This window comes from Thamnophis elegans, chromosome Z, assembly GCF_009769535.1.
Source record: "Thamnophis elegans isolate rThaEle1 chromosome Z, rThaEle1.pri, whole genome shotgun sequence".
Classification (NCBI taxonomy): Eukaryota; Metazoa; Chordata; class Lepidosauria; order Squamata; family Colubridae; genus Thamnophis; species Thamnophis elegans.
The window spans coordinates 116,074,686-116,087,650 of NC_045558.1; the positions used below are offsets into that span (position 1 = coordinate 116,074,686).

Here is a 12,965-nt window from a genome sequence, read left to right on the forward strand (position 1 = left end):
TGGGGCATTCACAACTTCTGGAGGCAAGCTGTTCTACTGATTAATTGTCCTGTCAGAAAATTTCTCTTCAGTTCTAAGTTGCTTCTCTCCTTGATTAGTTTCCACCCATTGCTTCTTGTTAGAACAAGAAGGTGCCTTGAAGAATAGTTTGACTCCCTCTTCTTTATGGCAACCCCTGAGATATTGGAACACTGCTATCATGTCTCCCCTAGTCCTTCTTTTCATTAAACTAGACACATCTAGTTCCTGCAATTGTTCTTCATATGTTTTAGTCTCCAGTCCCCTAATCATCTTTGTTGTTCTTCTCTGCACTCTTTCTAGAGCCTCCACAACTTTTCTACATCATGGCGACCAAAACTGAATGCAGTATTCCAAGTGTGGCCTTACCAAGACATTAAAAAGTGGTATTAACACTTTATATCAACACGTGATCTTGATTCTATCCCTCTGTTAATGTAGCCTAGAACTGTGTTGGTTTTTTTGGCAGCTGCTGCACACTGCTGGCTCATATTTAAATGGTTGTCCACTAGGACTCCAAGATCCCTTCACAGTTACTACTATTGAGCAAGATACCACCTATACTGTACCTGTGCATTTCGTTGTTCTTTCCTAAATGTAGAACCTTACTCTTTTCACCATTGAATCTCATTTTATTAGATAGTGCCCAATGTTCAGATTTGTCAAGCTCCTTCTGAATCTCACAGGAGCCTTCCCTAATCTGTGGTCTTCAGGTGTTTTGGACTTCACCTTCCATATTCTCCCATCTAATATAATTGCTGGGAATTATAGAAAGTGAACAGATCTGGAAACTACCATGTTGCAGAAAAGAATAGAATAAGCCAATAAGGTTGAAATGCCAGGAATCTTCATGTTAATGAATGACTTCTCCTTAGCAGGTTTTCTGCCCTAGTGAATTGCTTCCCACTTACCCCCAATAATGTGCTGAAACTGCACCTTACTGGGCTGTGTTTGCACTCTTTCCTCCACCCTCCCCATCTTTCCAGCTTGTTCCCATACGCAATGGGATAAACGCCAGATGCTACATTCTCAAAGGTGGCACTGTGCCCTTCAGACTGAGCTGGTGGCATGCTGCATTGTGGGGTTCGTTTCATGCACCGGAGGGTATTAACCCTCTGGAGCCCCCAAGTGACAACCCAGAAATCCTCATCTTCCAAGACAATCCCCGAAACTGCTTCAAAGAAACCCCAATCTTCTTCTAATTCACTGAACCTGGATGATGGGAAGGTTTTCCGCCTCAAGACCAAGTGGGAACTCAGTCGTGGACTGCTGGTCTTCTTTCTCTGTTCTTCTCCATGGCTGGTGCAGAAAGCACCAAAGGTGAGATTTTGACTCCTGATCTAACCCATAACCCATTTTGTCTCAATTGTCATCAATAATCTTGGGTTTCTATGATGTGTGGTTGGAAGGCTGTACCAGAGAATAATTTTAATGTTCTTATCAGGAGATCAGTTAAAATGATAAACATGTAACTTGGTTTAAGTTTTGGAAGTCCCCTTGTATCTCCACATGAGCATGACCCTGGAATTTGCCCCCAATGGCTTAAACTGAGTGCTCTATTGATTGGGGACGTGATAATAGTTTTTAGAATAAATTGTAATTTGCAGTAATTTGTGCAGAATAAGTCATAAATTATTTGTGACACTTGCACAAAGGATTAAAGATAGTTATGACAACTTCTTGCATAGATTGCAGGTTAATAATTGGTGTTAAAGACTAACAAACGGCAATTGGTAGACATTTTTCTTGGACTAAAGTCCATTGTCCAGATGCACAAATTATATCTTTATTGGAATAAATTATCTGTAGTAATTAATTTGTTAACAGTTAATCTATAGTCCATCTGTTAACTTTTTAGGTGTCTCAAGATGGACTGCACCATTGAGCCTACAAAAATCCAGATAATCACTAGATGGAGGAAAAGGGATGTAGAAAACTCTCTTTGTTTCCATCATCTGGATATTTTTCAGGCCAAATCGGGTAGCTTTACTCAGGGTTCCCTTTCCAAGTAAATACAGCTTCACATCTGGAAATTGCCCGCACAGCCTCTATTTCTCTTTTTCCTCCAAGCTCCTTTCTTTCACTCGGCATATTCTGGGACGTCGTCTCTGGACCTCTGCACTTCGTCTTACTTTGTATGGGCAGTTTGTGGCTGGCGAGACCCACAAAGAGATCAAAGAAACACTGCAAAGACTCCAACACTTGGGGGTCCGGCCTCTCCTTGCTGTCCCCATAGAAGAAGATGTAGGAGAGGAAAAAGAAGGGTAAGGAAGGAAGAGGTGATAGTTAGTCTAGCAGTAGAGCAGTTTTTGAGCAGATGGAAAAAGATAAGGCAAAGTGGTCTGCCAATTCTTGACCAGATGACCACATAATCTTATTTCAATTTTATTACAGATGTGTTTTTCACTACAACCTGAGCTTTAATAGTTGGTTGCGATATAAATAACAATTGAGGTGATAAACATATGTCACTTTAGACACCAATCTTAATCTACCTAACAGTAGAGCTTATTCTAGAAAAAAAAATGGAGAAGAGAAAAATTGTACCTAGAAGAATACATATCTGCAGAAAGAGAGTAAATTCAGGGATTGGGAGAACATTTTATGTGATCCTAATTTTGGATTTATTTTAGAATCCTTAGGATTCTGTTTTGGTCATGGGAGTTATACACACAGCAGCTCCAAATTTTTGTACAGTATAAAGGCATAACATTTTGATTCAAGTTCTTTTTTAAAAAAAGTTGTACTGGTAGATGTAGGTTTAGGTTTAGGTTTAGGTTTATTAGATTTATATGCCGCCCTTCTCCCAAGTCTTGCCTCTATTCCCCACAATATTTCCGGTTATTATAACTATTTTAGTAATAAATAAAGAGTGAATCTCATTTCAGGTGTTATACCATTCTTCAAACGTTATCCATCATCATCTCCTGGATTTGCTAACTGGCAGATAATGGTAGATGTTTTCCAATTCATCTGGTGGACATTGGAGTGAGGGAAGGTTTCTTTACAGTACAAAAAAAATTAGCCACCTGGCAGTTTGTGGGTGGTAAATCATTGAGGGGGTGTTTTATGGAGATATGGAGAGCTCACAAGTCTTCTGAAAAGGTGAAAAGAGTCACACATTTTTGAGCTTAAGAAGGGAAACATGATTCATACATCCTCTTCCGGTGTTTCCAGTATGTATTAAGACCATACAGAGATATCTATAACCTTGGCTTTCTGTTTGAGGAAGTGGTTATCAGTGTTAAGAGTAATTTCTCATACTTTGACTACTGTAAGCTTTGATGTAATGCACAAAACCCTGTTACTCAAAACTAGAAAAAAAATGAGAATAATTAATTTTTTCTGAGTCTAGAGAAAAGAAAGCCCCACAAGTCCAATTGACCAGCTGAATAAAGCCTGTTTTTTGGGGGGCAGGAATATCCTTACCTTCCTCCAGCAATTTTGATTTTTGCTGGGAGATTTGGAAACTCTGTTGAATTTTCCTGGTTAAGTATTACTCATAGTCTCATCATTAATTAATATAAATCACCTCTCTCATTATAAATCAGACTTCCCTACCATGTTTCCTTCTCTAGGTCATAAGGATTCTTCAGAGTTCCTAGTCTGTATACCCCCAAGGACAGTTACTTTGGTTAAGGCATCAGGCTAGAAACTGGGAGACCATGAATTCTAGTTCCACCTTAGGCACAATGCCAGCTGGATGACCTTGAGTCAATCCTTAACTCAGCCCTAAAAAAAGCAAGGCAATGGAAAACCATTTCTGAAATCATTCATTCATTCATTCATTCATTCATTCATTCATTCATTCATTCATTCATTCATTGAATGAATGAAAATGAATGAAATCTTGCCAAAAAGAAACCCTGCAGAAACTTTTCCAGGACAAATAAATAAATAAATAATCAGCAAGATGGCCATGGGTGAACTTTATCTCCCAGAATTCCCCAGTCAGTGTGGGAATTCTGGGGACTGAAGTCCACCCATCTTAAACTTGACACCACCCAAATAGGTGCAATATTCCATCACATACTAGCATAGCAATCATATGAAACCAAATCCAGAGGAAAAGGATGGCATTAGATAGATAAGAGTTGGTGAGCAACCAACAAGAAATACCAAAAGCCAGATCTGAAAGGATTCCAGTGCTACCCTTCTGCTCTCTCCTCACCAGGGAAGGGTGGTACGACAAGAATGCCCACTCCATGATTACCTGCCTGGATCTCTCAGTGGGGGGTGCCCCCAATCCCATGATGCAACTGAAGGTGACAGCCCTGATGGCAGCTGAACTCTGTGTGAGTATTTTGGGATGCCTCAAGCAGTAGCATATTGAGAGCATGGAGTTAGTTTATACTTTGAAGACAATATTAACACAATTAGTTTTGGTGTGCAAACACCAACCCAAGCGGTTGGCATTACCAACTCCTCCCAGCTCCCCATTCCCAGCAAAACAATCTGAAATGAAAGAGAAGCTATGAATACTAGCTACTCCATTGAGCGCTCAGTGATAAGCAGGGTAAGGTGGAACATGATTCCCAAATGTGGATTGGCTGATATGGCTAATTTCACCATGCCTGCTGTGTCCCAGTTGGCTGAGGAGGCACTATCACTGTTATGAAGCCAAGACCCTGCTCTTTTGATGGAAGGACACATGGGATATTACATATTTCTTTCAAAAAAAGCGGATGGAGGCATTGTATTCGCCCAAAATATGATCTTTGCTCAGTTACCTTGCCAGCAGAAACGGCTGAATGAGTTAAGTATATTAAGGCAGTGTTTCTCAACCTTAACAAGTTTAAGACACAAGGATTTCAATTTCCAGAACTGAAATTGACAGGTCCATGTGAAAAGCTTGTGTGTCTTAAAATTGACAAACATCATGATGGATTCATTCCTTTTTTTAAACTGGTCAAACTAAATTCAGCACTTTAGGTAAAATAACCCTATAGTCCTCACTTATTGGAACTGTCATTATGTGATATGGTCGTTAAGCAAGTGACCATGATGGACTTAACAATGTCATTTCCCATTCTGTTATTAATTGAATCATTGTGGGTTGTTAAGTGAGACATAACATGACTTGCAATCTTACTGCTGGCTTCTCCTTTGATTCTGCTTGTTGAAAGTCAGCTGTGAAGCGCTTAAATGTCAATCATGTGTCTGTGGGGACATCTGCAATGGTCATAAAAGAGAGAACTGATTGTTGAAGTTATTTTTTTTAGCACCATTGTAAGTTTGAATGGCTGGTAAATAAGGCAGTTGATAAGCAAGGTCTACCTCCAATCCAGCACAGTCAGTTCTCATATAGTAACTACCTGAGGCAGACATCGTTCACAAATACAGTGGTATTAAATGCTAGTAAATGGTAGTAAAAAATAATTTTACAATCACTTATGTTCAAATATCTGTGTCTAACAACGTCAGAGAGTCACACTGGAGCTGCTGCAAGAAAGAACTTTTGTATAAATGAGGCACCAGCAACCAGTGGTCATGGTAGGCGCTCCTTAGTGTCATTTTAGTGAGTATTTTGTTCAGTGACCATTTTTCTGGAATAAAATGTGACTATTAAACAAGGAGAGGATGTAAGTGTGCTAGATTTCAGCTTATGGGAAGGAGATTTAAGTGAAAAATTTGCAAAGCTATAATACAGGTAATATTCAACAATTTGCTTATTGCCCGGTTTAGTTATTGTTTAGTGAATGGTTGTAACCGTTCAAAATTACAAAGACACTGAAAAAAGTGACTTACGTTGTTTTTCACATTTACTACCATTGCAACATATCCATAAACAGGTCTCCAAATTTGGACCCTTGGCAAACGGCTCATATTTATGTCCTGGGATGATGTGATCACACTTTGTGACCAGACAAGCAGAGTCAAGAGGAAGACAGATTCACTTAAGAACCATGCTACTAACTTAATAACTGGCAGGAAAGGTTGTAAAATGGGACAAAACTCACTTAACAAATGTCTCAGCAACAGAAGTTTTGGGCTGTCTTGTGGTTGTAAATCGGGGGCTACCTATATTTCCTTGACTATAAAAAAAGTCATCATTTTGGTTCCTAATTCTGCAGTATGAGATGAGAATGAAGACAAGTACTCTGATTTTATTTAGCATGGATTTATTCTCTCTCTTCACAGAAAACAATTACCCTCTGTTTACAAAACAAGGAGGGGATATCGGACCTCAGCATCGAAAAAGTCATGGCTGCCATGTCAGGACATGTGAGCAGATCCCATTTCATGTTTTCTTATCTGTTTCCCTGTTTGCTTCGATTCTATCCTTTTCACTCTCTCTATGGACAAAGAATTGTTTTTTAAATGTATATGTTGTCTGTTCTCTTCCATTACCAGGAAGTTGCCTTCAGCTGCTTGTCCCAAGAAGAAAACCAACATTTCCAAAAATCATTGAGGCGCCTGAATTCTGTAGCACAGGTACCAAACCAACTAAAGTTTCACCCATGACATTTACATTGGTTTAGGCCATGAAGTTATGAAAATATAACTCGTTCTGACAACAGTATTAAAGCTTGATGAGCTGTGGTGGTGCAGTGGTTAGAATGCAGTACTACAGGCCACTTCTGCTGACTGCAGTTTGGTAGTTTGATTCTCACCAGCTCAAGGTTGATTCAGCCTTTCATTCTTCCTCGGTTGGTAAAATGAGAAGCCAGATTACTAGGCGCAATATGCTGACTGTAAACTGCTTAGAGAGAGCTGTGAATTAGTATATAAGTCTAAGTGCTATTGCTATTAAATTGCAAAGTCATAACCTGAGTTGTCAACAACAGATCCAATACTGAAGCCCAATAATTGGGTTGTGCCCAATTGATTGTTTTAACTCAGCTGTTGTCCTTTGGACAGAGGCTTATATGTTCCTTGCCAAACATTAACAATCAAAATCAACCTTAGCCTTACAATTAGATGGAATGAGCTTCCATAGTAGCATTTAAAAAATGGCAACCACAACCTCATGATCAGTCCTGTCCCTTCAGTATGTATGTTGCAGTTGATTTTTTGAATCCCTTTGCCCTTCTCTCTTTTGTGCAAGAGGCTAAAAAAAAAAAACTTGTTTATCCTGATTTCACTGATTGAGAAAGGTGATTGTGACCTTTTCAGTAGCCAGAATTTTTCAGTTGTGGGATAATGGCCCTATTCCATTCCTTGACGTGCCAGATGTCAGCCTTCCCAAGATCATACAAAAACCCAGATTCAGAAACAAGACAAAAAAAGTTGGTAATATTTTGAATGCACAGAAGAATAGAATAGAACAGAACAGAACAGAATAGAACAGAACAGAACAGAATATAATTTTTTATTCGTCAAGTGTCATTAGACACACAAGGAATTTGTCTTTGGTGCATATGTTCTCAGTGTCCATAAAAAGACAATATACATTTGTCAAGAATCATAAGGTACTTAATGATAGTCATAGGGTACAAATAAGCAATCAGGAAACAATCAGTATCAATTTAAATCGTAAGAATACAAGCAACAAAGTTACAGTCCTGCAGTCATAAGTAGGAAAAGATGGGTGATAGGAATGATGAGAGGACTAATAGTAATAGTAATGCAGCCTTAGTGAATGGTTTGACAGTGGTGAGGGAATTATTTGTTTAGCAGAGTGATGGCGTTTGGGGGAAAAAACTGTTCTTGTGTCTAGTTGTTTTGGTGAGCAGTGCTCTATAGGGGTGTTTTGAGGGTAGGAGTTGAAACGATTTATGTCCAGGATGTGAGGAGTCTGTAAATATTTTCATGGGTCTCTTTTTGACTCATGCAGTGTACAGGTCCTCAATGGAAGGCAGGCTGGCAGTAATTGTTCTGTAATTCAGTAATTCTGCAGTTCTGATTATCCTCTGAAGTCTGTGTCTGTCTTGTTAGGTTTCAGAACCAAACCAGACAGTTATAGAGGTGCAGATGACAGACTCAATAATTCCTCCGTAGAATCACAAAGGATTGCAGTTGCAATGAGAAATTAGAGAACTTCTGGTTTGAACAGGATGAGACATATGGCTGATATGGGCCCTTTCCTCACTATTGAATTCTTTCTCATTCTTGAATCAGCAAAGAGCTTTCCAGCATAAAATTTGCTCTCCCCGTTTGTGATCTTTATCCTGCATCTACCACCTTTTCTTTGTGTTGCTGCCACATATCTTGATGACATAGGTGTAAGTTGTGTGAAGGAAAATAGTTGGTGTTGCCCTCCTGTTTTCTGAATGTCATCAGCTGGTGGGAAACCATCCAGAAATCAGGATGGGCTGGATTAAACTTGGGGATATAGCAAGGTTTCACAGATGGTTTCATCACATATGTTAAAGAAGGGAACCGCATAGGAAAAGATGCAGAGATGGCTGCTTTTTTCAGCATGGAGAAGAAGAAGAAATACTACTATCCAGTCTAGCCAGAATGGCCAATGTCATTCTGACAGCTGCAATCCAAAGTATTTGCAGGGCATACCAGTAATTACCTGTCTGTGTTTTAGACATTAGCAGGTTTACCAGATAATCAAATATACCTTTACAGTTACTTAGCAAGCAGAAATAGGTAAAGGAAAACTAGGTGAAGATCAAGAATACTGTATTTGGGATGCATAAAACCAGATTACCATTAGATGGGAGCAAAGGGACAATTTTTTTGTAGCTTTGTCAGAAACAAAGATGAAAGTCCCCTACCAAAATATAGCCCAGGTTTTAACCAAGTGCATTTAGAAATTCTAAACTCTTCTTACACCACATATTTGATTCTTTTGGCTGCTGCTTGAAAATATCCGTCTGCAACATAATGTTCCACATCGCTATAGTTGGGAGAAAATGCCTTACAGAGGTCTATTTTCACCGTTGGACTTTGCAAAGGAACCTTCAGGAATCTGTGGTTCTTTACTATACAATAACATATTCTTAAATCTCAGTAGGTTTCTGGGGGATTGAATGGAACTAAATAAAATCTTCAGCAACCCCAGTATTTGAAGGCAGGATAATCAATCATATGTCTTCTGTATGAATCATGTGGCCTTTCTTCTCTCCATATAGTATGCTGTAGAAAAAGGAGTCCGGGTTCTGGTAGATGCAGAATACACTTACATCAATCCCGCCTTGACATTAGTCACCATCGCAATGATGGCTACTTGGAACACCCAAAAGCCTTGGATTTGGAATACATATCAAGCGTATCTCAAGGTGGGTCTATTCAGGGGTGGGCTGCTACAGGTTCACCCAGGTTCAGGAGAAACCGTAGCTAACATTATGGCTGCTTCGGAGAACCTCCAAATCCCACCCCAAGCTGACCCCTCCCATCCCTTCCCAAGAGTCTCCATGTGGTTCGTTTTGGATGCAAGGAAAGTGCAGGACTCACACGGAGGCTCGGGGAGGGGGAAAAATGGGCCTCCTGGAAGTTCCGGAAGGCCAGAAACAGGCCCATTTCCAGACTTCCGAAGGAAAAAATCCCCCCCCCCCGTCCTGGTGGCCATGCTCACACAGCATCCGGGCAAGAACCTGTTGCTGACATTTTTGAAGCCCATCCCTGGGTCTATTCCAGTGGTGGGATTCAGCCAGTTTGCACCTATTCGGGAGAACCGGTTGGTAACTTTCTAAGTAATTCAGAGAATCGATTGTTGGAAGAAATCTCATTTTGGTTTTTTTCCCACTTTACAGGGCTAATCCTGTAAGGAAGGCAGGAAGGAAATATTCTAGTGTTGTTTCTAGCCTAATCTTTATTGACCTGCTTACAGAAACTGCCTCTCCGGTTAACCCTTATTACATTGTAACAGCTAAGGTGAAGCGCCCATCGACCTGAGTGACCTTGAGTTGGCCATGCCCATCCAGTCACATGGCCACTGAGCCCCACCTACCCAGATGGTCATTAGGGCAGAGAACCAGTTGTTAAATTATTTGAATCCCACCACTGGTCTATTCCTAGAATCTCTCCTCCTTTGTATTTTTTTCATCACACGTCTACCTGGGAATTAAATAAAAAAATGCTCTTTTCATCAGAACAATTAAGTGGTGCTAGGGCAATTTTAAAAACATTCCATAGCAGTTGTTTTGTTTGTTAACCTAGTTAAGTTTTCCTCCAGGGCACTTTGGAGCACCTGAAGCAAGATGTGGCCATTGCAGGACGCCTGGGGGTATGCTTTGGAGTGAAGCTGGTCCGTGGGGCTTATCTGAACAAAGAACGGAAATTGGCAAAGGAAAAGGGGTACCCTGATCCTGTACAGCCAAGCTGGGAAGCTACCAATGAAAGGTGAGGATTTTTTTTCTCATTAGAACAGTTCTTTTGTTTTGAGCCTTGGTTATGTCAGGCTGTGTGCTACTTGTATGATTTCTGTTGAGAATCTCCTCCTGTAGTAACATTCCCTTTCCTACCCCCCCCCTCCACCCCTTTCATTTTCCTTGGCAAACAGTTACCGCCGTTGTCTGGATTTTGGCTTGGACCAAGTATCTCAAGTCAAGGAAAGATTTGAGATGATTGTGGCTACACACAATGAAGCTTCTGTGACACATGCTGTACAAAGGTATAGTAACGAAAAAGAGGTGAGGGGGGAAAAGTGTAATAACACATCTACAAATAAAACATCTACAAAAATATATTGAGTGGAAAAGTGCTGAGAAGAGCAATTAAAACAATTAAGGGCCTGGAGACTAAAAACATATGAAGAACGGTTACAGGATTGGGTTTGGCTAGTCTAAAGAAAAGAAGGACTAAGGGGGACATGTTAGCAGGATCCCAGTATTTGAGAAGCTGCCATAAAGAGGAGGGAGTCAATTTATTTTTCAAAGCACCAGAGAGCACGGCAAGAAACAATGGATGGAAACTAATCAAGGAGGGAAGCAACCTAGAATTAAGGAGAAACTTCTTAACAGTGAGAACAATCGATCAGCGGAATAGCTTGCCTTCAGAAGTTGAGGGTGCTTCATCACTTGAGGTTTTTAAGAAGAGACTGGAGAGTCATTTGTCTGAAATGGTATAAGGACTCCTGCTTGAGCAGGGGGCTGGACCAGAAGGCCTCCAAGGTCCCTTCCAGCTCTATTCTGATTGATTGATTGATTGATTGATTGATTGATGTTGCATGATTCTGTGAACAAGCCCTTTCTACTTCCTTAAATGATTTGTACAAGAAATTGCATACACAAGTAGCAAACTGAAAAAGTGAAAGCAAAGAGGAAGAGGAGAAATAAGGCAATAAGTTATGAACCCTGAAAAATTTCATTTAGATCACTGGTTCAAGTCATATGCCCTCCACATTTCTAAGCGTCAACCTTGTTTACTCAGTAGTGACATTGTTCAGAATTCTAGGAATTTGTCCATATAGCTGAAGACTGACAAGGCATTCATCTTCCAGGACTTGAGGGGCTGTCACAGAAAGAGGGGATTGACTTATTGTACAAAGCACCAGAACCAATGGGTGGAAATTTGTTAAAGAAAGATTTAACTTGAAAGTAAGGATACATTTTCTGATAGTGAGAACAATTAATCAATGGAATAGCCGGACTCCCAAGTTGGGGGGTGCTCCATCATTAGATGTTTTGAAAAACAAACTGGACAATCATTTGACCAGGATGGTACACGGTCTCCTGCCTTTAGCAGAGGATTGGACCAGAAGCAACAAACTTTGTGCTCAAGGATTGACATGTTTTCCAATTTAACACAACTGAGAGGGAAAGGTCAAAATAACCAGAGAAACATTAGTGCGCATTAAAGGCAAGTAAATAGTCATTTGCTCTCCTCAAACGTGTGAGAAATTAGGACAAAAAAAATGAAACTGATATTTATGGTTATGTGATTTGCATAAAGTAGCAGAGGGAGCCTAGAGCCCTCAAGATTTTGTTGAGTCACAATTCTCAGAATCTGTCACTTTGGGCCATACAAGCTGAGATACTGAGGGTTGACATTCAGCAACATGAGAATTAGTTTGGTCTAGTAGCGGTTAAGGCTCTGACCTAGAAACCAGGAAACTTTTAAGTTCTAGGCTAGCCTTAGGCATGAAAGCTGACTGGGTGACTTTGGGCTAGTCACTCTTTCCCAGCCTAACCCACCTTGAAAGATTGCTGTTGTGGGAAAAATAGGAGACAAGTGTATTCGTTCTGTTTGCCATATACCAAACTGGCAGATTTTGGAATATCCATCTCTTTAGTAGAAGCCTGCCGATGAGCTTACTCCAGAATTGTCTTCTAGCTTACATGTCTATAGGGATTCTCTGTCTTCCAGGTCATAGTTGTCCCAAAGGTGCTTTTTCAAGAGCACTTTTGGGACTTCTGGCTTTCAGTTTATGCCATTCTACAATAAATTCATGCCCATCGTTGTGTCTGTGTTTGTTTTATCTTCTTAAGGATGTCACAGATGGGCATCAACAAAAATGCTGGACCCATTAGCTTTGGGCAGCTGCTGGGTATGTGTGACCAAGTGTCCTTGGCATTAGGTGAGTATTGTTCCATGCCCTTCATGATTTTTTCATTTCTTCCTGTGATATAATCACCTCCTTTCTCTAATTTGGTTTTCACCCTCCGGCCAAGTGTAGGTCAAGCAGGTTTTGCCATCTACAAATCTATCCCCTATGGATCTGTGGAAGAGGTTATCCCTTACCTGATCCGGCGTGCTCACGAGAACCAGAGTGTTCTGCTCGGGATCCGAAAAGAACGGGATCTCCTTCGCATGGAGCTGTGGAGGCGGATTTTAAGGAGGCCCTGATGGAATTTGCATGTACTAAAGACCGTCCCTTTTTTTCTAGAATCATAGTTGCTTCCAAATCAAGATCTAACAGGAGGCTAAGATATTGTGTTATTACATTTGTTCAACTTCCTGTGCTTTCCTACTGGGGTTTCCACTCCTTTTTCTATTGCAGAAGATCCATTTAAAAAAGAAAGATGGAATAAGTATCTAGTGTTTTATTTGTTGTAAGTGTCAAGTCTATTCCTGGTTGCCTCAAATTTTCTTAATCACAGTGCTTTAATAAT

General features: G+C 40.3%; 1 protein-coding gene across 1 annotated transcript; it reads left to right on the plus strand.

Annotated features, from left to right (window-relative positions):
* Positions 1–1,086: 1,086 nt before the first annotated feature.
* On the plus strand, positions 1,087–12,699 carry PRODH2 (proline dehydrogenase 2). Its single transcript, XM_032236252.1, has 10 exons — positions 1,087–1,338; positions 2,089–2,282; positions 4,193–4,313; positions 6,160–6,243; positions 6,373–6,453; positions 9,045–9,191; positions 10,088–10,254; positions 10,415–10,525; positions 12,342–12,430; positions 12,530–12,699. Exons 1-10 carry the CDS (start codon positions 1,087–1,089, stop codon positions 12,697–12,699), a joined length of 1,416 nt encoding a protein of 471 aa, XP_032092143.1.
* The last annotated feature ends 266 nt before the right edge of the window (positions 12,700–12,965 follow it).